Source organism: Drosophila elegans, unplaced genomic scaffold, assembly GCF_018152505.1.
Source record: "Drosophila elegans isolate 14027-0461.03 unplaced genomic scaffold, ASM1815250v1 contig_208, whole genome shotgun sequence".
In the NCBI taxonomy this organism is placed as follows: domain Eukaryota; kingdom Metazoa; phylum Arthropoda; class Insecta; order Diptera; family Drosophilidae; genus Drosophila; species Drosophila elegans.
The window spans coordinates 11,632,091-11,654,194 of NW_024545578.1; the positions used below are offsets into that span (position 1 = coordinate 11,632,091).

The following is a 22,104-nucleotide window of genomic DNA, read 5'->3' on the forward strand; positions in this document are numbered from 1 at the left end:
CCTGTAATCAAAAACATACACTTAAGTACCTGCTCTTTTTTTATACCCTTGCAGAAGGTATTATAATTTCAGTCAGAAGTTTGCAACGTAGTGAAGGAGACATTTCCGACCATATAAAGTATATATATTCCTGATCAGCATCACTAGGAGAGTCGATCTAGCCATGTCGTTTTGATTAATTAATAACTTGACAGTTCAGAATTACGCTTTTAATTTTATTAAAATCGAAAAACGATACCATATAGCTGCCATAGAAACGATCAAATAATTGAGCTGCAAATCATCATAGCTTCAATGTAAACATACACGCAAGTGTGATTGCATTACTTTAATGTTTTCAAGAATATTTAATTTTTGCAATAGCAAATGAATGCCATTCGATTGGAAATTTTATTACGAATTCAACGGTGTATGAAATTCCACATTTTGGTCATTATTTCCCAGGGTTTTGGCACAAAAACCAAGTTTTTTATGGGTTTTTTGGGATTTTTGGCGATTTTTCAAACAAAATAATTTCTGAAGAGTCTTTTTGTTGTAACTTTGCCAAAATAAGACCCAAAGTAAAAAGAGTTGCTTTTTTGAACAGCTGGCAACCTATACCATCCATCCCTGATCGTTCGAAAACAATTAATTTAGTTTTGACACAAAAACAGAATTTAGAAAAACGGTTTTTAACAAAAATATTTTCGTCCAAATTTCTGACTTTTTTGTAAGGGGGTACATCATCATTTTTTGCAGAAATTTGAAAATCTAAAAAATAATAAAAATATATAAAATAACTATCTAATTGTTGAGCTGCAAATCATCAGAGCTTCAATGTTTTTAAACATATACGCAAGTAAATCATAATTTTAATGTTTTCAAAAATGTTTAGTTCTTGCAATACTTGTAGCTGCAAGGATATATGAACTTCGGCTTACCGAAGTTTGCTTTCTTTCTTGTTGTATTTAAAAACTTTAATAGTGCTAGCTTTGACTGCATGCCAAACAATTCCCAAAACAACCGACGTTTTTTAATAAAACAAGAGACAAGAATTTAATTAAGTTTTCATGAAAACGAAGTATTTTCACTACACAAATTAATACAAAAATTGCAAATGTTTTTTTCTGACTCTCCCTTAATTTTACGCCCACAGAATTGCAACGCGGATAGCAGCAACATGAGCAGCAACACCAACGACAATATGTCTAACACAAATAAATATGGTTATTACAATAACAAAAACAATAACCAAGGCCGGAACCACGAAATTAATGGCGAACCAAATGAGCTGACCAACAACAATGGCGGCAACAACAAGGACAACGAAGAGGATGTGGCCGACAACAGTAACAACATCGACCACAACGATGTGGACAACATGTCCTCGGAACAACAGCCGGATATTATACCCTATCCGCTGAGCGTGGGCGAATCCAGTTGGAAGGCCGAAAAACTTCGACAGCAACATGAACAGCACCAACATCAACAACAGCAGCAACATCAACAACAGCAGCAGCATCAACAGTACTGGCAGCAACTCACATAGCGTACACAATTCACACGCTTGAAGTAAAACTCGATCGGCCGAGGGCAGAGATATAGAAGAGTAGAGTTTAAGATTTGTACAGCATAGCGATACTTAAGCCCCATGGATGGTTAAGATTGTAAAGGAAAATTGGGATGGCGATGCAAGTTATACTTAGGATTTGAACATATCGAGGCAGTAAGTTTAGGTATGTGAACACGATAGGGTTAGTACTAAACCAAGGGCAAACAACAGACACAGGCCGAATATTACAAATATTTTTGCAAGCATCTATATATAAAACGCAAGAAAAAAAGGAAAAAGGGAAAAGAATAAGAGAAAGAGAAATTTTCAGAAAATCATTTGAATGGAATGCTGCCCAATAATAACGTAAATGGTAATAGTAATTTTTAAAGACATAGAAGTAAAAGGCTTAAGCAAATGCTAAATTCGTGTGCATTCAAGTTATAACTGTGCTATATACTCACATGTATTCAGATCTACACGTATGCCTAAAACTCTGCTTGAACAAAGAATTTAGCTGGATGTAAATGGACAAAGCCAGGGTAATCCTGGCCATAGTTTCGTTAGGCCCCCAACCACACATATCCCCCGAAAATATCCCGAAACAAGTTCTCAGATTTAGGTCGTGTGACGAGCGAAGCTTAGCCATCACCCATATCAATTGTATCGATGTAAGTCAACTCTTAGCTAGCGTCAGAGTTATCCGTGTGCAGGCGAAATTCAAATAAATTAAATGCGAAAATATAATATGTACTTGTGTTTTATTGATTTGGAATCTGGTACAGGCACTGGAACTAACTACACTTCTTCTCCACCACGTCGTCGATCCACTTATCCCACTGCTTCTCCCATTTGGCGTATCCCAACCGCTTCTCCTCGCCTCCCAGGGCACTGTACCGGATGGAGTTGATGGCCAGGCTTTTAAGGAACCGCAGGTCCGCCTTCATCGGCGCAATGCCCAGGAAGGCGAAGTAGAAGTCGTGCGACAGCGGCGCACAGCGCCAGAAGGACGGATCGTCCGAGGATATGACGACGGGCACATTGGCGGCCAGGAGGAGCGCCGCCGGATGGTTGCGATAGTCCACGCCCAGTTGGAGCACTTGGTTGGACACGGGACACACCTCGATGGCGATGTCCAGGAGTTTGGCCATTCGCATTACCATCGGATGCTTGGTGAGAGCGAATCCATGGCCAATTCGCTTGCTGCCCAACAGAATGGCGTCCACCAGATTCTCGTCTATGGGCGATCCAAACCAGTTGGTCTCACCGGCGTGGAAATAAAAGTTTATGTGTTCGGGCATCTTGAGCAGCGGCTCCACAAAATCTTTCAGCGGTCGTCCCAGCTCCTCCTGGCCCACCAGATCGAAGCCCACCATAAAATTCGGAAATTCTTTCTGTACAAGAGAAGGGGGAACAATAATTTTAGATTTAGTTTTCTTGCACAATAATTGAAAGTAAGTTTTAATGATTTTTTCTTTAAAAGAAGGTCAGTTTCTAACCTATTTGTATGCAAATTATTACAAAAATGGCTAGGCACCAGTTATATTTCATTTAGTGTTTTTTTTAAACTATAACATTAAAACTAATCAAATACTAGGTTATTAATGTGGTACAGATGTAGCTCAAAACACTACCTGCGGCCAAAAATTCATTAAAATAATATTTCAATTGTTATGGATACTTTAAAATAGTTATTTTTTGAGTTTTGAAAGTTCATCTGTGATTCGAAATCAACAGTCTTACATTAAGTTCCACAGCGGTCTGCACATATTGCTCGACCACACTGGGCTCCACACCTCGTAGCGGGGCATAGATCAGCTTGGAATCAATAAAATCTGGATGGTCGGCCTTGAAGCGTTTCAGTTCGGACTCATAAATGGCCACCGTATCCCGGATGGTGAGCATGTCGCCATCGATGCAGTAGAGTGGGGGAAGCAGCGATCGCAGCTCCAGATATTGCACCCCGTCCTCGGAGAACTCCTTGAGGGCGTTGTAGTAGTAGTCAGCCCAAACGGGGGCGTGGCACAGCAAACCGTCCAGCAGAATGAAGATGCCCATGAAGTGTGCCCATGCCTGATTATTCGAAATGAATTTAGAAAAAGGATACATGCTAAAACGGCGTCTGAAGTATCGGTTCACATTCGCTTCGCCCCGCCGATCACGAAATTCGGCCATTGGCTCCCAATTGCATTCCTCCATGGGCTTCCGGGTGGGTTTCTCCTTGGAGAACCGAAAGGCAATGGCCTTGCAGCCCTCCTCCGTCGTGCAGATCCAAAGATTCTCGCGATAGGTCAAACCTATGAGATACTCCGTGCTGCAAAGCGCCGTATCGTGGGCATGGAGTACCCCACCCTTGGGCATTCGCTTGATCAGATTGAAGATCGGCGACTTCCGTATCTCGGTCAGGGTCTTAAAGATGTGCTGACCTGGAGTAAACTGGCTGGGATCTAGTATGCCCTTGGAGATCTCCTCCTTCTTGACTGCCATTATGATCTTGTTGGCCTCCTGCTCCCGATCGCTGAGCCTAAGCTTCTGACCCATGGTGCCCAAGTGCTCCAACTTGGCGAGTGCCCGGCGCAGTGTTTTGAAGGCTGTCGGAGTGAGCTTCCTCAGAGACCGTATCACCGAGGCCGTGGAGTGCCCAATTGCTTTGCATTTGGTCGAGGCTCGGCGAATGGTGTTAGCCATTGTATTTCCTCGCATTCCCCTGGCTCACCATTCCTTGTGGCCAAGGGTTTCACGGAGAATTTGGTTGGAATTTACACAATTTATTTACCCTGCAAAATGTGTCACGCCGAATGTGTCAATAGGCTACACATTTGTTAGCGCTTCGCCATCGTCATCGCCATCGCAAATCCACCCAAGCCCTAAATCGCACGCACAAAATGGCGGCCAACGCATTTCCGCTTTAACACACTAAAGCCGCCACACCGTCAACTGCACACACACACAAGCGGCTTTTATTAGTAATTTATGAGCCTCGTTGGATCGCGGACTTTGGTTTTTTATGCATCCGCGCGCCCTCAACACCACATTAAATGTGCACGACATCAAATTGATGAGGCTGCCACGGGCGGCGGTAGATACAGCAATAGTGCTGTCACTTTAGCCATTTCTTCGACAAAACTAGCTTTTTTGAGCTTTAATTTTAAGTGAATCACAAATTTGAAATAATAAGTTACATTTTAGTAGGCCTAAAAGAGATTGTGGGTGAACAATATTTACTTACACCATTGAGAACTAGAAAAATTAAAATATTAATCATTAAAATCTGCAAAGGCAAAGGTGATATAATACTTATGTTTTAATAAATCGTTTTGTTTTTGTCTTCATTTATCTAGCTTTTTTCCAGCTAAACAGAATTGGTTGATTAGGAAGAGCGGGCAACACTAAGTACCTTATCCACACAGCATTACACAGGCCCATCAATTTTATGGTGGCATACATGTTTGTAGGACCAACCCAACTGCATCCGCCAGCGGCCCATAAAACTCCGCCAGCTCATTACGGGCGTTAGCCGAATCAAAATCGAATCCTGTGCCGGCAGCCGCAGCACTAAACAGTGGCACGTAAAATTGAAACATTTGCAGCACTCGGATGGCTCGATCCGCAGCTCAAAGGAGGCTGAGTGATGGGTGGTTATGGATGGCCATGGCCCCAACGACCATATAGCGCATATTCATTAAAATTCGCATCCAATTTTCTGCGTACTCGAACAGCCAAAGGCAATGAGAGATTTATGCGGGCGAAGACTCGAGTGCACTCCTCCGATGGAGATGGCAACGTGACTGCAAATTCAAGATTATGGGTTGGAATCGAGTTTGATATATTTTTGTATATGTGGGCTACGAAGGATATTCTTAGAGTGATTCTTAGTCAAGTTATGATAATAATAATATATAATATTATATAAAATATATATATATTTCTTTTGATAATACATTAGAACTGGTTTTATGTCGTTTTCAGTTATAGTTATACTTTTTCTGTTTAAAATTATAAAATATATATAACCACCATTTTCGCCAGACCATCTCTTAAAGTGCTTTTTCCCCTAACACTTCTGGTAAATGCCTTTTAATCTCTTGTTTTTTTTATAATTATTTTTCACCTTACGTACGCATCCTTAAGTGTTTCGGAACCGCTTGGCTGGCTAACTCATTACGATTAAGTTCAGGTTTCTTTGAGCTTTGAGCTTTGAACATAAATTGCATGCACTCTTATTTAGGCTACGACTAAAACGGGTTCTTTATTGCTTTCGTTTTCTTCGGATTTTGAGCCTTTAACCCTTTTTAGGGGCGTGGCACAGAATCTCATGGGTTAACAGAAAAGTATTAGCCTAGGTCTAACTAAGGACTAGTCGATAACAAGTAGCTTAAAACAATCGGTTAGATATCGAGAATGTGGGCATGGACATGGCTCTGACTGGATGCGGATGAGGATGCAATGTTGGACCCGCTGCAGCCGGAAATCGAATTGTAGTGGAGGTGCAGAAGGTGCAGCAGGTGGAGGGGTATTTTTGTCCGACTAGCGCCACAGGTCAGAGGTCATCAGGGAGAACGCGACCAGAAGCGCTGCCACCACCCGTGCTAGTCAATCGAGATGCTGGCTGGGGGATCCCCGGTTGGAGGCCTCCTCGTTCACGTCGGCAATGAACTGGTCCCACTTCACCTGCCACTTCTCCAGAGCCTCGAACTGGGCATCTCCCGTCAGCGAACTGTACTGAATGGAGTTCAGGGCCAGCTTCTTGAGCAGTCGCAAATCCGAGTGCTGCGAGGCAATTCCCAAAAAGGCAATGTAGAAGTCGTGCGTCAGGGGCGTGGCCTTCCAGAAGGACGGATCGTCCGAGGAAATGACCACCGGATAGCCATCGGCAAAGAAGTGCGAGCACGGATGGTTGCGGAAGTCGGTGACCAGCTGGAGCACCTGATTCGAAATCGGGTTGACCTCAACGGCCACGTTCAGTTTCTTCAGCATGTCCAGAACCACCGGATGTTTGACCAGTCCGAATCCATGACCAATACGCTTCGTGCCCAGCAAAATGGCATCGATCAGATTCTCATCCACAGTCGACCCGAACCAGTTCGTCTCTCCAGCGTGGAAATAAAAGTCAATTTCCTCGGGTATGGACAGTAGCTCATCGATATAGTCCCTCAAAGGGCGACCCAACTCCTCCTGGCCCACCAAATCAAAGCCAGCCACAAAGTCGGGGTATTTCTCCTGTCAAGAAGAAAATAAAATATTTTAAGTTAACTATCTTAGGTTAATGCACATTAAGTTCACCTTGATCTCTTTCAGCGTTTCGATATATGCCGTAACTCCCTCAGAATTTGTGTTCCGGATGGGTGCGTAGATCATTCGGGAACCAATAAAATCGGGATGAGCCTCCTTGAACTTTTCCAAAGTTTCCACATATATACGCACTGTATCCATGGGAGTGAACTGGGTGCCATCCAAGTCGTAGAGCTGAAATAAACAGGATTATAAGTAAAGTGTCGTTTTAGAAAGAAACTTAAAAGTTATTCAGCAGTGTTACCAAAATACTTTAACACTATCTGTCTTTAAAATTTGTTTAATGCAGATAAGATTAAACAAAAATGGAATAGTAAAATTAAATAAAAATTTCAGTTTAATATTTAATTTAATTATATCACAATATTAAATAAAATGCATGCTTAGTTAATATTAAAGTATTTAAATTAATGTGTAAAATTATTGAATTAAAAGTAGTTCAAGTTAAATATGGTTAAAATTTTAATTACATTTTCAAATATTGAAACCAATTCCGATAATATTCAAATATAAATTTTTAACATGTTTGTAACATCCTTCTCTAATTGAATCTTCCAATCCGATATAAGAGGCACTTACCGTTGGAACCACGGAACGGAACTCCAAGTACAACACACCATCCTCGTAGAACTCCTCCAGAGCACTGTAGTAATAGTCCGCCCAAACTGGGGCGTACATTACAAGACCGTCGAGGAGACTGAATATGGTCATGAAAGTGGACCAGGCGGCGTTGTTGTCCTCGAACTTTTTGGTGGGATACAGGGTGAGTCTTTCGGCCAGATACTCATCGACCTTTTGGGCTCCGTACTTGGATCGCACCTCGGAGAGCAGACTCCAGTCGCAATCGTCTAGGGCCTGTGGCTTAGTCTTCGCAAACCTCAGGGCGGTGGAACCGAGATCACTGTCCTGCTGGCAGGACCACAGATTATCGTAGTAGGTCAGCTTGATGATGGCTTGGGTGCTGCAGAGAGCCGTGTCGTGGGCATGGAGCACGGCACCCTTGGGCATTTTCTTCAGGAGCTTGAAGAGATCAGTGTTGCGGATGCCGTCCAGCACATCGAATATATGCTGAGCGGGTTTGAACAGATGGGGGGTGACCAGACCCTCTCCGTACTCGTTCAACTTGGCCTTCATGATGGTCTCATTGGCCTTGGTCTCCCGCTCGGTTAGCTCCAGATCATAGCCCAGGGAGCGGGACTCCTCGTACCGGAAGAAGGCGCTCCTCAAGGTCTTGTAGGTATCCGGGGTGGGACGTCCGGGACCCAGGAGGGCCTCCACGTGGGGCGTACTGCCGTACAAAGTAACCAGCTTTTTGTCGACCAGGTTCTTTGGCCGAGTTCGCGATTCCACCGGACAAAGACAGACGCACAGGCCCACTGCGAGCACGGCGATTAGATTACGGCGGATGACGACGGGCAGCATGATGAGCGGTAGATTCCGTTAGGGTCCGATCGCTTGAAGGTCCGCTCTGCGACTGACGTCTGCGGCGATTGAGGAGCTCCGATTTTGGTTTCGATGTCGCGCCCTATCTGAAACGATTTGATGGGGTTCGACATTATCTTTGATTTAAAACGCGTTCAAACGGATCTCGAGGCGATAATTGCGCGTGCGGGTGGCAACCCGCCATTCAGCTAATCGCCGCCAATCGGGCAATCTGGCATCTTGATTTACGAGTAGCCAGAGATTAGATTGCCTAACCCTGGCCATGGCCTTATCCACGACACTCGAGTGCCGCGTTGTTGGCCATTTTATGGGAACACTCGATAAGCCGGAAAGCGGTCTCTAGTGCAGTTTAAGAATTGAATAAGGTAACAAAAAACAAACAGAAACTCTAAAATAAAAACTAAAAGTTAAATTTAGAAATGCGTTGAAAGATTCTTAGAGAAAATGTGGAAATGGTTAAATCAATCACGAATTCTAATTACCAAGAGTTTTAGTTAAATCTTTTGACAATAATATATTGTAAGCCTCTAGCAAAAGTCTGTTAAAAGCTACTGCAGAGTAAAAAAAATGTTTTATTTTATTTTCCAAAAATTGCTTGGCTCTTTTGGTTTTAATAGTTTAATTATACACTTAGGACTACGACCGCCTAAATATATTTAAATAATTACAGAGGTAAACACAAGTTTATTATATTTAATTCCATTGTAATTTACAAACCACTAAAACTGGAAACTCGTTTTGTTTTGGTTAGGTTTTGTTTGACCATTGTCTTAACAGCATGCATATCTCTCTTTACCCCTGAAAATGTCCTTTTATTTGTTTAATACACCCAAAAAGACTAAAATTTTATAAACTCTTCTAGACAATCATGACTTATTGGCATCCGAATCCCTACTAATGTTCACGAAGTTGCTGACCCACCGGTTCCAGTTGCATCGCCACTTGGTTACGGCCACATTCCTCTCCGTTTCGCTGAGGGAACTATACAGAAACGAATTAAGGGCGAACTGCTTGAGAAGGCGCAGATTGCCCCACCCACTGACCACGCCCACGAAGGCCACATAGAAGTCGTCGGTCAGAGGGGCGGAATTCCAAAAGTACGGATAATCCGAGCCAATCACAACGGGAAAGCCGGCGGCAATCAAATACGCCGCCGGATGTTGTCGGAAATCATTGAAGTACTGCAGATAATGATTGGACAGCGGACAGATCTCCACGGCCACTTTAAGGATTTGCATTCCCTTCATAATCTCCGGATGGAAGGGCAGATTCACTGAGTTTCCTATCCGTTTGCTACCCAGCAATAAAGCATCCAAAAGATTCGAATCCGGCCTTAAGCTGTCCGGACATTGCGACTCTCCCGCATGGAAATAGAAGTCAATATCCTTGTTGATCTTCAGAAGTTGAGTGTCCTGGCCCAAAAGCGGTAAATTGCACTCGTCACCGAAGGTGTTCAGATCAAAGCCAGCAAAGAAATTGGGATAATGCAACTATCAGGAAAGAAGGTAATGTCAGGTTTCGTTAAGGAAATAACTGACTTTATTCCCAGCTACCTTTAGCAGACGCGCATTGGCTAAATATTCGTCCAAGCGACTGTCATTAAAATCCCTGGAAGGAGCATAGATCAGCTTCACTCCGTAGAAATCTTTGTAAGAGTCCTTGAAAATATTCGTAACCGAAACAATGGCCTCTGCCGTCTCCAAAATAGTGGAGTTATTGCCATCCAGATCGTACATCTAGTTAAAGGGCAGGGTTAACGCGGATATTTGACAGGGAAATATAGAATCAGTGTAGGTATCGGAGAGTCATAGATTGTTTCACAAGATTATTTTGTTGTACAAAATATTATTAGGATAAAAAAATATTTTTTAATATTTATTCATACGCTCAATAAAAAAATTGCCTTGAAAATAGAAAATCGCCCGCGATTTAAAAATGTAGTTTAATTGAGACAAAAACATCTAAGTTTTTTCAGAAAACTTTTGGCAGCTACTCGATGTCGATTTTCTTGAATGTATTGTATGTGCCATTACAATATTTAACCGCATAGCTACAAAATGATAATAGCAAAAATCACTACATTCATTAAGCAAATTACAGAATTCAAAATTTTTATTTAATTTTTGCCCCCTTTTTAGAGTTTTGATATTTATAATTGGAAATCTCAACAGTTAAGCTCTTAAATATAGTAAATAGAAATCAGGAAAAGGAAGAATTAGAAATGGTAATAAGAAAAATCAGCCACTTCAGTCTAAAGTATTAATATTATAAATTAAAAACCGTATCTTCACTCACGATTGGCAAGGAAGAACGCAGCTCCACATATTGCACCCCATCGTTGTAAAAATCGTGCAGCATGCTGAATATGAAATCGCTCCAAATTGGCCGAAATGCGATCAATCCGTGGATGAGGCGTTGTTGCCGTCTCAAATGCCTTGCCATCTCAGCGGCACTGTCGTAACCTTCCGGCCGGACAGTAAAACTTTTCCGTATTCTGTCCTCGAAAGCGTCACGAGCCTCGAACTCGAAGAAGTTGCTCATCAGCATCCAATTGCATTGGTAATCCTGCGTAGGCGGAATGTGTGGAAAATTTCTGGAGAAGCGAAAGTCTTCGAAACCCTGATCCAAGTTTACACAGACCCACAGATTATCGCGGTATGTCAGATCGATGAGGATGTCCGTGCGCAGCATTCCCGAATCGTGGACATGGAGGAGTCCACCTTTGGGCATGCTCTTTAGCACCGCATAGAGATTCGTATCGCTGATGTTGAGATGGCTGAGAAATGGTGGCGCTTGGGAGTGGTAGTTCCGCCACAAATGATGCATTTCTTCATCCACTTGCTTGATGGCCATCAGCCGACTATTGGCTTCCTCCTCCAACGGACTCAAGACTATTTCGCCGCCCATACGCTGACGTCGCTCCTTATTTAAGTAAGCCTGCCGTTGCCGTGCGTACCGCTCCTCGGACGAACGAAAAGAATCACTTTCACCAATGGGCGCCGAACAAAGCAGCACAACCACCAGCAAACAGAGCATGGCCGCTATGCCCACGTGGAAGCAAATGCCACCGTATTTACTGGCCGCCATTTCCCGGCGACTCTCCTCCTCGTTGAGGTCCAAGTGGATGACCCTCATCGCAGGCGGAGGAGATGTCCTCGTCGTTTGCACATCCTGCGACCGCAAGTTTTCCATGGTTCGGTTTAGTAAATAGCGCTTAACATTACCCAAGAATTTTGTAGTCCAAATCAATTTATTCGTTTAAATTTTAGACTCCCAAATTGCCAAACATTATTTTTGAGTTCCAGAGCCAATGAAAAACCAGGATATTTTTAAAACTGACTCATGAGTCAAGGAAAAGACTATAATAATTCTCGGTGCAAATTCTCAAAAAGCTATACAAAAAATGTATATGCAATAATCCTGACGTTCAAGTTTATAAGTCACTCAAACTATAATAATATATTATTATAGGTGCAAAGATAACAAGATCGCTCTATCGGTGGCCAGTCACGCCAGCTCTTGGTTTACGATAGAAGTATTATCGAATTAAATAACAATCGTGATTTGTTTCCATCCAGGTTTCTATTATTCTGAGCCACTTGAAACTTGGCCTCCCCACCTCCCACCAACTTTTATACCATATCGCTGCCTTGGCCTTGGCCATATGTTCGAGTTATGAGGGGGGTGGAGGGATTTATAAAAATAGCCCAACTCTCTTTCCCGCTGCCGAAGTCTTCACATATAAGTATATCTCATGTTCTTTGCCATCCCACCCGCTCATCCAGCGATAATGCACAATCTCGGAGAGAGTGTGGAAAACAAGAACGCCCGCACCCTGAACCACGTTGGGAACTCTCTTTAGCAGCGGACAGTTTGTCAGGGGTTGCACTTATCGACCACCACCAGTACTTGGCAAAGGGGGTGGTGCGTACAGTTGGCCAATGGTCTCAGGTTGTTTGACTACTTCTCTTATTTATTTATAATAAATTTGAATATTAGAATGAAAAAAAAAACAGAAAACAAAAAATGTCTAGTAAATGTTTTCAATTTTTTTAATACATTTATTTTTTCTTCAGTGTATAAGTGTATATAAATGCAAAAACTAATATTTTTCGATAAATATTTCATTCATTATTATTATAGATTTTTATTAACTTAAGAAGATTAAACAACTGAAACAATTTGTTAATATTAAAAAAAAATCTTTTCTAAAAAATAATAAAATATGTTGTTAAATAAAATTTATATACATTTAATATATTTTTTCTTTATTTAAATAAAAGCATTGGGGATAAATATAAGAAAAATAGTCTTTAATGGTTGATGATATATAAGATATAGTTTAAAAACTATATACTAAGATACATACAAATTGGTATTTACTAAAATTTTATTTTTTCAATTTTTGAGCACTTTTCGCTACTCCCGACCCACTGTGCCACGAGATCTGTACAATCGGGGACATATGCGTTGCACACGCACTGCCAGCTGCGATTGCATGCAACCGCCGAAGGCGACACTGATTCAGCCGCAACGGGGGTTCAGACAGTATAGCTCAGACATATATAGCTCAGAAATCGGGCGGGCACATGCCACGCGCTTCCTGTTCAGTCGGTCGAACTTGCTCGGCGGCAGCAGATCGATTGGGATGCGATTCAGGACGGCCATAGCCATTGGCCGTACAGAGCCACCCCGTGTTTTGGGGCTAATGGAACTGAACGATGACTGTCTGCTGATGATTTGCGAGCATCTTGCGCTGGGGGACCAACTGAGATTAATGGAACTGCAGCAGGAGCGACTATGCAATCTGGTACACCGACTGTGGAGCAGCCGATATGCTAAGCAGTTTGATTTTCGCCGGGAGCAGCAATTAAAGCTACTGCAACCCGATGAGCAGGCTCAGTTATTGGATCATTTGGGCCCGCGAACCAGAGCATTGATTAATCTGCCAGGCACCGGCGAAGGTTGCCGGAAGTGGCTTAAACGCAAGCGGCCAGGTCTCAATCACTTAGAAAGACTAACGTTCACCAAAAGCAATAGTTTTGTGATACAAAACCTGCCCTACCTGAGCCCCAACTTGGTGAGCCTGAACCTGGGAAAAGTCGAGGACTTAACACCCTTCGATCTGGACTTGCTGTTCAAAAACCTACAAAACCTGAGGACATTTGAGCTGCGCTGCAACTGGAAGTGCAAACAATTGAAGTACCAGTATCCCAGTAATCTGGAAACATTGAAACTACCAGCCTGCATGGTAAACGCCAGTGCCTCTGAGATCTTCCAATTGCCTCGACTCCGCCAATTGACGGCTTTTCTATGCCAAAATTCGGGGCACGGTCACCTGGATGATGGCAAAGCAAATGGCAGTGCCACAGGAACCTTGTCTGCGTGCCTGCAGCAAATTCGGGGACAACGCAACTATCGCATTGTGGGACTCCGGCTGCAGTGTCGACTGGATGACAGGATGCCAGTCGTCGGAGGCACCGAGGATGTATTCCGGTTGCAATACTTTGCCTGGCACTCGCAGCTGACGGTGCACTTTGATGTGGCGGATGGGAGCGTCAAGTGGATGCCGCAGCGACCGCAGGCGGTACGCTCCCTCCTCCGATTCCTTGCCGCCCAGGCGGCCAGTTTGAGGGAATTGGATTTCACGCGTAACGCACATGCCACGCCCACATTCCTCGCACAGCTAGACGCCCAATTGAAGTGGGCCGTCGGATGTGCTGATGTGGCCCCACTGACAAATACGAATACAAATGCGGATGCGGATACGGATGCGGATTCGGCTGAGACAAACGACTTGGCGTTTGTCGAGCTGAAATTGCTGCATTTGCCTAATGAACAAACGGAAGCGAACACCGGAGAGATGACAGCGATGAGGGATTAGTTCGCAGGATAATGGATGGGGCATCCGATTCGATTGCTGACTATAATGGGCGTATAATAGCAAATTAAGTGAATGTCGTCTACTGGGGTTGGGAAATAGAAGTTTACATTTAGCATAGCAATATTGTTTTATTTTGGCTAAGAAACTAAAAAGTTTGATAAGAAAATTAATGAAATAAATATATTCGAAATAAAGTCAAAACCATCTCTATAGATTTGTATTCAGTTTGTTCAAAATATTTTAAATTAAATTTCTAATAAGTGCAATTATGGCTATCCAATAGTTTATTTTAAAAAAAATAACTCACAAATATTGAAAATAAAAACAATAAGCAGGCTTCGATTTTGGAGTCTTTATGTGTATGCAGCATACATTCTAATACAAAATGGTCAAAAATCTTCGAAAAACTCTACTTTTAATACCATGTAAATTTCTGTTTTAAAAGTTCATGCAACTAGGATTTTGGACAAGTTCAGAACCAACTCCAAAATAATTATATTATTTTTTATTTTATACTGACACACACCGAAATTCATTCTAAAAAGTAAAATTAATTTTGTCATCCACGGTACCAGACATCATAAAATCTGAATTCTGTATGTAAGTATAAATCGCTTGGAGATTCTTCTGACGATGTTTAAAACAAGAATGGTTGATATATCTAAGAAGTGCTTGAGATAAATGTTTTTCCGTTCTATGAATGGATATCATTAGAAATTCTGTTCTGCTGCCCGATGAGCTATTTTGTGCCTTCAGTCGCTGTTTGGGATATCAGCAGAACCTGAACGCAGCAGCTACAACCGTAGATCCTTGCAGAGCCGCCTTACCGGAGACTTGTCCCAGTAGCGACGAAGATAGCTACGATCCTTGCCCCACAGTCAATAGGTTCTCCATGCCTCAATATCGACCCACACTTAATGGCAGCAGACAGAATGGGTCATTAGTGACAGAGAAAGTGGTAAATATATATACCTATATAAGAATAGGAATACTTTATAAATTACAAAATCAATTCACAGATTGTGCCTTCTTGTAACAAAGTCGACGATTATGTAAGTATGATTGTTAAGTGCTGATCACTTAATTTGTACATCTCAAAATTTAAGCAATGTTGCAATTTGCCGGAATGCCCCAATAATACCCTACCTGCAATGAGTGCCAACGATCAGACATTGCCACAGCAGATAAACCCACTTGATTCATTATATCAATTTCAATCTCAAATCGCGCCATTCCAGCAGTTCCAACGTAATATTTCTCGATCCCAAAGCGCACCTAGACAAAGTGCAATTAATAAATCGAATAAATCTGATACCACAAATTGTGACTTGAATGTAACAGGCGGAAGTCCTTATCCAGAGAGATATGTTATGGATTTCAGTTCAAGAAATAACAATTCTTGCGATTATGAAGATACCTCTGAAGTTGGCATGAACTATGGCGAGTTTCAAAGACGTCAAAAGCTGTTGCAAAAAATTCAGCAGCAGCTGGCACAGCAGCATAACCAGTCCAATAAATCTTTTTTGGAAAGTGACGAAGCTATTGTATTTGTAAGTGGCTTTCATACGATAACCCTAAGATTTCTTAAGAATTTTCCAACAATCAAAAAGGAACCAGATCTCAATAGCACAATGATAAATCAAAGTGACTGTCACCAGCGATCGGTAGCAAATTGCCAAATGCAAGCTCCGCGGCATCAACGGATTTCTAATTGTCAGGTTTCCAGCTCAAGCTGCAAGCCCCAAATAGTAAGTTATGTTATGTTATATAATTTAATATATATATTTATTATTATTTCGAAAAAGTTGTCACGATCAACGTGCGATCAAACTCCGGAAACGCTACGAAGACAAACGCAGGTAAGCTGTCATATTTAACCACCTAATAGTTAAATTGCAGCCTTAATAATATTTTACAACAGTGTGAATCACCGCCAATTCAGGGGCGACAAATGCAGGTTAGTAAGAATTGTGCAAAATTTTATTTAATTTATTAAAAATCTTTTTCCTCAATAATAAAATAAAATGAACAGTACGAAACCGAAATTAATAATACAAGTTATATGCTGCCGCCTGAGACTCTAAGAAATGCTAGATATTGCCGACAACCGAATCAGAATCTTAGTCAAAATCAATGTCAAAAAGTAAGTGAAAGGTCTCCCAAAAAAAGTTGTTTTTTGTAATAATTAACGTTTGTAATTTTATTGGGTATTTATTTTATACCCAATTTTGTTTTGTAAACATTTTCTATAAACATAAAGGTTGGTTTGAAATCACTTAATCCTCTTTTTGACTAGTCTCAGGAAGCTTACCATGATGGCTCTATAAATTGGGCACCACGTTGTCAAGAGTCTATGGGCCAAAGCAAAACATCTGGCTGCTGTAATCAAAGATCAACGCCCTGTGAAAGAAGTATGGAAGTATGTCGAGAAAATACTGCTGCTTCAAGGAATCATACGTCTATGGACATGTCTCGAACGATGTCAGAGAGATCGTGCTTGAATGTAAGTTTATAAGTTGCGAATCCTTCGTTTAAACAAATATCTATTTTTGGCAGCAAACTTCATTGGATAAAACCAATCGGAATTGTTCCTTGGGAGGCCGATCTATGCGAGGGCCAATTAGAACACGTAAGTTGTTATTCTATTTGATTAAATATAAACAGTAAGAGGTGAGCTTCCCAAAAAAGCTGAGGACCGCCTAGCCGAGCGTATTCAGGATGAGTTCCATGAGACCTTGGTAAAGGATCGCTTCTGTCCGGGCATTATACAAGATAGTCTGAATGGACGCGAGAATTTCAACCAGTACGCTAGGGAGATCGCTTTTGCAGGACCGATTCCGTCCAAACCGCTTCCCGTGGATCCCATTACAATGATAGAAGCCATTAAGTTGCGAATCGACTACGAACGTAAGGAGATCCGGAAAGTAAGGGCTCAGGTTGAGGAGCGAGAAAGCGAATTGAAACATCAGTCCAGAGATGGGAAGTTATGGCGTCCACGGCCAATAATCCCCGAAGACATTGACCAACACTTTTGTAACAAAAACAAATCCGAAGTTAATGAGGGTGTGGCCGCCTTTTTAAAAGCCGAGGCCGAATTTCGCAGTACCAACTTGGGAGCAGTAAGTAAAATACTATTTACCATCACATTTCTTTGTTTAAGAATTTTTCATTCCGTTAATTTTTTTTATTCCAAATATGTTTTTCCTTTCTGCAGGACTCTGCCTTTGATGCTCATATCAATAGCTTTGAAAGTAATCTCTTTGATGAAAAAATTAAAATCAATTCCTACACGGCGACCACAACACCAGCTTATCGGTAATTTCCACAATTTTATGAGATTTCTAATAACATTTTCCAATAAATGTATTATTAATAAATGATTGCCTTTTGAATTGTGGAAAAACGGGCAAGCATTGTTCATATGTTTCTGTAGTTCAATTCAGTAGTTTCAGTTAACAAATCTCAAAAGTCACTGCAATAAAATTAAAAAAGTACCAGTCTAATCTAATAATTTATCGACTTGGCTGAGGAATGTTATATAACAAAGTACTTCCAGTTAGTATAACCTACTTGAAATGGGATTAATATTTCTGACCGATAAGAAACAAATTGTTAAGCAATTAATCAGACTTATGAATGACTTCGAAATGTGCAATCTACTTATATATACACATAATCTTTATGGTTCTCTTAAGCGTTTCGTCAGACCCTACATAAATGTTTTAATTACCCCTATTAATGGATCAAATGCTAAGTTAAAAATTACGTAATTTCCTTTGAATTTCTTAATCATATCCATAAATATTTACACAAAAAATACTTTGATATGCATTGCACTGAAAAAGACGTTAAAAGATAATAAATAATGTATATTAGCAGTAAACATTTTTCAAACATCGACGTAGGATGTGGCGGGAAGATAAATTAGCTGAAAATTAATGAACAATCTGATTGATTTTGAAGTTCAGGAAAGAATCAGTCCAAAAAAACAGTTGGGAATAACAAGATTACAGGAAATAAAATTTAGAAAGGATTGCATTATAAAGAAAAAACAGATTTATATTATAATATATACTAATATAATTATAATAGAAAAATTGTAAATGATAAAATATGGACATATATATCGAAACACAATATATTATTGTTTTTGCATTAAACAGTTGTTGCAGGAGATGCATCAAAAAAACATTAAACTATTAAATCAACAAAGACAACTATAAAGACCAAAGTCTGCGGGTTCTCGGAGCATAACATTCTGAATTCTTTATATTCGTATGCTATGACACTCTCCCCCACATAAAAAGTTGTAAAGAGAGCCAAATGAATGCCTTTAAGAGAGCTGAAGTCAAAATAACACAAAATGAGTCAAAAATAAAAAGTCAGCTGTTTGGTCACAACCACACAAAGACTTCCTCCCTGCTCTTTATCTATATAGGTCCGATTTCCATTCAGCAGGCTGATTTTTACACCAATAAGCAAACACAACAAAGAGATTTAAATTTAATAAACTGCATAATAAATGGCCAGCTCGTTTGGGGGTTTTGTTGATTTAAAACGGCTTAACATGGGGAATATTAATAGATTAATTTCGCTGAGCTTGCATAAATGAAACAGTTATGGGACTTTTACTATCATGTTTTTGTTTTTAACCTTTTTTTCAATGCTATGAATTTTATTTAATGCGCTTTATCAATTTGCTTTAGTCTGTACTTAATAGGCAGTTTAATATTGTATTTTCCAGTTCATAGCACACTTTTAGTTGAATGAAAAATATTTATATCACTGTTCAATAGATTAAAAGAAACTTTACCACAAACAGAGACACGCCAAACGTTTTCGTATAATTCCTTGCCGCGATCTTTACTGCAAACGCGCGTCCCAAAGACTGATCCCAACGATCCCGAACTCGAACCGGAGAACCCTCCCTCCGATGATCATTATAGCACTATAGCGTCGGCAACGTCGACGCCGACGTCGGATTTCAATCAATCGCACGCTGCGTAAACAGCCCTGCGTTTTCTTTCTTTCATTTTATCAGTGTGAACAGAAAATAAACGAAAAGAAAAGAAAAGGCAGCCAAAGCAAAAAGCGTAAAACTTTAGATAATGCTCCCTAACCGGTCACTTGACTCTACGGTTCGCTCTTAAAAATCAAGAGACCGGCCAGATAATGACCAAAGAGAGTCGCTTCAAATGTTTTCCAAATGCATACACTGTTGACATATTTGTAAGCACCATCAGAAAAAAATTAAATATGCAGTGGACAAGCAACTACACTTTTCCAAATCGGCGCATCAAACATGTTTATTTATTTTTACAAAATTAATGTTTTAAAACTAAAATACATTAATCAACATCATGTAAGAAGCAATTACATTTTTTTTTTTTGGTTACTTAAAATATTATTATTTTTTATGAAGAAAAACGTTTTTGTTTTGCATTTAAAAAATAGCTGAAATTACCACTCCACACTGCTCTCAAAATATTTCGAGCAATTGAATGTGCGAATTTTGTACCTATTATTTATTCTGTTTTTGCAACAATTCTATCCAAAAATATAAATTACTCAATCAGACAATTTAAACAAATGGTAATGTACTCATATATGCAACTTATTTTTGTTTTATAAACAAAACGCATTCGTTTGAGAAATGAGCGAAAAAGAAATAAAAAGTTTGGACCACACAAAAAGCAGCCAGTATCCACAAAAAATTATGGCTTCTGGGGGAAGAACACAAATCTGCACACAAAGATTGCGAAAATCCATAAAATTTTAGAGATCTGTTGCCATGGTTGAGAGAGAATAAATTAAAAAAAATTCCGACGAGTGCAAACTAATAAGTCCAATATCATGGTTATAAAAGTTAATAAGACCGTGCCTCTTCAAGGCAATGGTCTTTAGACATTATATTAACAATTGTGTATAGATACAGCGTAACTAAATTTCTCGAAGGTATCTGTTTTTGAGTTTAATAATGCATTCACTAATCCCTTTAAATTGCAATGCATCACATTATTTTGTTTATAATAAAATTTGATTTGCCTGTGTTCAAATTAATGGTCTCACTATAAAAGTGTTGCACATTGCCGAGCCGGGAAAAGATTATATTTTTAAATCAGCTATTTTTGGTTATGGCTAAGCAAATGTTTAAATGTGTGTAAATAAAATTCCAAAAGGATTACAAAACTGAGAAAGACAATGGTGAGGTGCCCACAAGCAACCGCCGAATGAAAGTCATAAATAAATTCATAGCTGCATCCCATGCAAATTTCACAGGGCAAGCCAGTATTTTCGAGAAAAGCTGGTTCAAATCGTGAGCACTGTCTGAGCTAATGTATGAATGCCTTTATGGTTATGACCGGGTGTGTTTGTGAGGCATGGATTATACGGACTTGAATGAATTTATGGCATGTGCTAATCTCGAGGGCTTACCATCCCCCGCTCGTTGCACCTATGGTAGACTTATGATTACTTGTACTTTATGATTAATTGCTTTGGTTTTGAAAAATTTAAAAATCAAACGGAAATTGTTCATCACAACTGACAGCACTTTAATTAGCAAGCATTTTTCAAAAATTGTTTATCTTTGTTTTCTAATGAAATATACTGTTTTTATTTTTTTATATAAAACAGTAACTAAGCATTTTGATCATTTTTGCAATGAAGTCATAGAACGAGTTGGTGATTGCGAATTGATGACTAAAATCATTAATTACTTAAACATTTTGTGGATTAATCTGCTGATATTATTCAGCAGCTTGTACAGAACACATATTTAAAAAAATGTAAGGAACAAAAAAGACTTCGGTGGCGACCCTCTGTTTTCAGGATTTTATGCGATAGCTTGGAAACTTAACTATAATGTGTTAAATATTTAGTTAAATAAAATAATGTTGAAACAAATAAAAAGATTTTAATAATAAATAACTTAATTTTTAGAAAACCCACTTATCACCGCTAAAACCTCTGCTGTTTGACTTAGACAGTATATCAAATGTTTACGCATCCAATTAAAGGAATTCAGTTCTCCATGCAGAGCAGATGCAAAGTTCGCTTAGTCGCATAAACAAAAGCCCCCGAAATACGAAATTGTTTAGCTGTATAATTAGTGCACTCGATGGGTGGCAAATGAGGTGAGGAAAAGCGGGAAAATCGATGGAAAAGCAATGGGAACTGAACCAGCCCAGTTACATTGATAATTGGGCAAAATTTCAGCTTGCAACATTTTGCGGTAGTATATTTGACAATACAATACATGTAAGGGGGGCTTAATTCAGTTCCACTGAGAGTGCTTCTTACCCATACTCAAATAGACCTACAATAGGGCACGGGGTTCAAGGCAGTTGATTATGCGATGTTTTGGCACTTAATATGATGAAATATGCAGAGCGCCATTAGCCCAGGATGGGATTGGGAAGTGGTGGGTCCTGGTAGTTTGAGTCACACGATGGCAAAACGCACACTGCCTGCAGTAAATTATTCAACCAGATGCTCTCAACTGCTTCAACACCGAAGTAAATATTTCGTTTCCCAGATCAAAGTTGCATTTTTACACAACTGCATACTTTCGTGCGCACCAGAAAAATCATTTTACAAGCAATGTTGACACTGGCTTTGGTCGTTTAATATTTTAAATTTATTTGCAAACAAACAGAAATCAAAGAAATAGTTTTAATATAAATATAATAGAGATGGAGAATTGAATTTGGTTTTGAAATCAATTTTGGTAGCTCATTGAAAAATTAAAAACCTAAATAGATTTATCAAGGAGCACTGTGAACTATTTTCGCACATAATCAAGTGTAGGCAACCAATTTACGACGGCAGCAGGCAAATGTGCTTCCTTTTTGTTTCTGTTTGCAATTCTATCTCTTTCACTCAACGTCAAAGGCAATTAGCATGCAAAACAAGTCGAAGCCATGAATGCACATCTTACACACACACACATGCC

The 22,104-nt window shown here is 40.1% G+C and overlaps 6 protein-coding genes across 11 annotated transcripts in view; 3 read left to right on the forward strand and 3 right to left on the reverse strand.

Annotated features, from left to right (window-relative positions):
* The window catches only part of LOC108135600 (basic-leucine zipper transcription factor A), a 55,130-nt gene extending 52,852 nt beyond the window's left edge, over positions 1-2,278 (forward strand). Inside the window, exon 10 of the mRNA XM_017256411.1 lies at positions 1,136-2,278. Coding sequence (XP_017111900.1) covers positions 1,136-1,528 — 393 coding nt within the window. The 3' untranslated portion in view covers positions 1,529-2,278. The remainder of the gene's footprint in view (positions 1-1,135) is intronic.
* On the reverse strand, positions 2,276-4,342 carry LOC108135598 (adenosine deaminase 2). Its single transcript, XM_017256409.2, has 2 exons — positions 3,275-4,342; positions 2,276-2,925 (listed from the first exon to the last, which is right to left on the reverse strand). Exons 1-2 carry the CDS (start codon positions 4,232-4,234, stop codon positions 2,326-2,328), a joined length of 1,560 nt encoding a protein of 519 aa, XP_017111898.1. The 5' UTR covers positions 4,235-4,342; the 3' UTR covers positions 2,276-2,325.
* Positions 4,343-5,754: 1,412 nt separating this feature from the next.
* LOC108135624 (adenosine deaminase 2-A) lies at positions 5,755-19,049 on the reverse strand. Of its 2 annotated transcripts, none has more exons than XM_017256443.1 (4): positions 18,964-19,049; positions 7,403-8,352; positions 6,815-6,997; positions 5,755-6,751 (listed from the first exon to the last, which is right to left on the reverse strand). In XM_017256443.1, exons 2-4 carry the CDS (start codon positions 8,243-8,245, stop codon positions 6,125-6,127), a joined length of 1,653 nt encoding a protein of 550 aa, XP_017111932.1. In that variant the 5' UTR covers positions 8,246-8,352; positions 18,964-19,049; the 3' UTR covers positions 5,755-6,124. The 2 variants fall into 2 exon arrangements, with proteins under 2 accessions (XP_017111932.1, XP_017111934.1); XM_017256445.1 differs by having other exon boundaries at positions 7,403-8,348; positions 18,964-19,040.
* On the reverse strand, positions 8,940-11,660 carry LOC108135623 (adenosine deaminase 2). The gene is made up of 3 exons (XM_017256442.2): positions 10,562-11,660; positions 9,820-10,002; positions 8,940-9,756 (listed from the first exon to the last, which is right to left on the reverse strand). Exons 1-3 carry the CDS (start codon positions 11,456-11,458, stop codon positions 9,133-9,135), a joined length of 1,704 nt encoding a protein of 567 aa, XP_017111931.1. The 5' UTR covers positions 11,459-11,660; the 3' UTR covers positions 8,940-9,132.
* On the forward strand, positions 12,596-14,334 carry LOC108135626. The gene is given in 2 exon segments (XM_017256446.2): positions 12,596-14,123; positions 14,126-14,334. Coding segments are annotated over 2 exon segments (1,485 nt in total). The 5' UTR covers positions 12,596-12,731; the 3' UTR covers positions 14,219-14,334.
* On the forward strand, positions 14,491-17,557 carry LOC108135621. 5 transcript variants are annotated; one of them, XM_041708025.1, is made up of 13 exons: positions 14,491-14,750; positions 14,820-15,108; positions 15,170-15,202; positions 15,257-15,398; positions 15,492-15,700; positions 15,761-15,898; positions 15,956-16,009; positions 16,072-16,107; positions 16,183-16,293; positions 16,447-16,653; positions 16,707-16,779; positions 16,839-17,269; positions 17,365-17,554. In XM_041708025.1, the coding sequence occupies exons 2-13, from the start codon at positions 14,851-14,853 to the stop codon at positions 17,467-17,469; spliced, it is 1,797 nt and encodes a 598-aa protein (XP_041563959.1). In that variant the 5' UTR covers positions 14,491-14,750; positions 14,820-14,850; the 3' UTR covers positions 17,470-17,554. The 5 variants fall into 5 exon arrangements, with proteins under 5 accessions (XP_041563959.1, XP_041563960.1, XP_041563957.1 ...); XM_041708026.1 differs by having other exon boundaries at positions 15,389-15,700; positions 17,365-17,557; XM_041708023.1 differs by having other exon boundaries at positions 14,492-14,750; positions 15,257-15,700; positions 17,365-17,550.
* Positions 19,050-22,104: the final 3,055 nt, after the last annotated feature.

What these genes read in the sequence shown, in the direction of transcription:
- LOC108135598 (XM_017256409.2), bottom strand. Translation starts at nt 4,234, where the DNA reads ATGCGAGGAAATACAATGGCTAACACCATTCGCCGAGCCTCGACCAAA. An exon ending in AGACCGCTGTGGAACTTAAT is followed by an intron (nt 2,926 to 3,274) that starts GTAAGACTGTTG and finishes TCTCTTGTACAG; the next exon opens with AAAGAATTTCCGAATTTTAT.
- LOC108135624 (XM_017256443.1), bottom strand. Translation starts at nt 8,245, where the DNA reads ATGCTGCCCGTCGTCATCCGCCGTAATCTAATCGCCGTGCTCGCAGTG. An exon ending in TCCGTTCCGTGGTTCCAACG is followed by an intron (nt 6,998 to 7,402) that starts GTAAGTGCCTCT and finishes TGTTTATTTCAG; the next exon opens with CTCTACGACTTGGATGGCAC. An exon ending in AAACGCTGAAAGAGATCAAG is followed by an intron (nt 6,752 to 6,814) that starts GTGAACTTAATG and finishes TCTTCTTGACAG; the next exon opens with GAGAAATACCCCGACTTTGT.
- LOC108135623 (XM_017256442.2), bottom strand. Translation starts at nt 11,458, where the DNA reads ATGGAAAACTTGCGGTCGCAGGATGTGCAAACGACGAGGACATCTCCT. An exon ending in TGCGTTCTTCCTTGCCAATC is followed by an intron (nt 10,003 to 10,561) that starts GTGAGTGAAGAT and finishes CCCTTTAACTAG; the next exon opens with ATGTACGATCTGGATGGCAA. An exon ending in CCAATGCGCGTCTGCTAAAG is followed by an intron (nt 9,757 to 9,819) that starts GTAGCTGGGAAT and finishes CTTTCCTGATAG; the next exon opens with TTGCATTATCCCAATTTCTT.
- LOC108135621 (XM_041708023.1), top strand. Translation starts at nt 14,851, where the DNA reads ATGGATATCATTAGAAATTCTGTTCTGCTGCCCGATGAGCTATTTTGT. An exon ending in CATTAGTGACAGAGAAAGTG is followed by an intron (nt 15,109 to 15,169) that starts GTAAATATATAT and finishes ATCAATTCACAG; the next exon opens with ATTGTGCCTTCTTGTAACAA. An exon ending in GCAGTACCAACTTGGGAGCA is followed by an intron (nt 17,270 to 17,364) that starts GTAAGTAAAATA and finishes TCCTTTCTGCAG; the next exon opens with GACTCTGCCTTTGATGCTCA.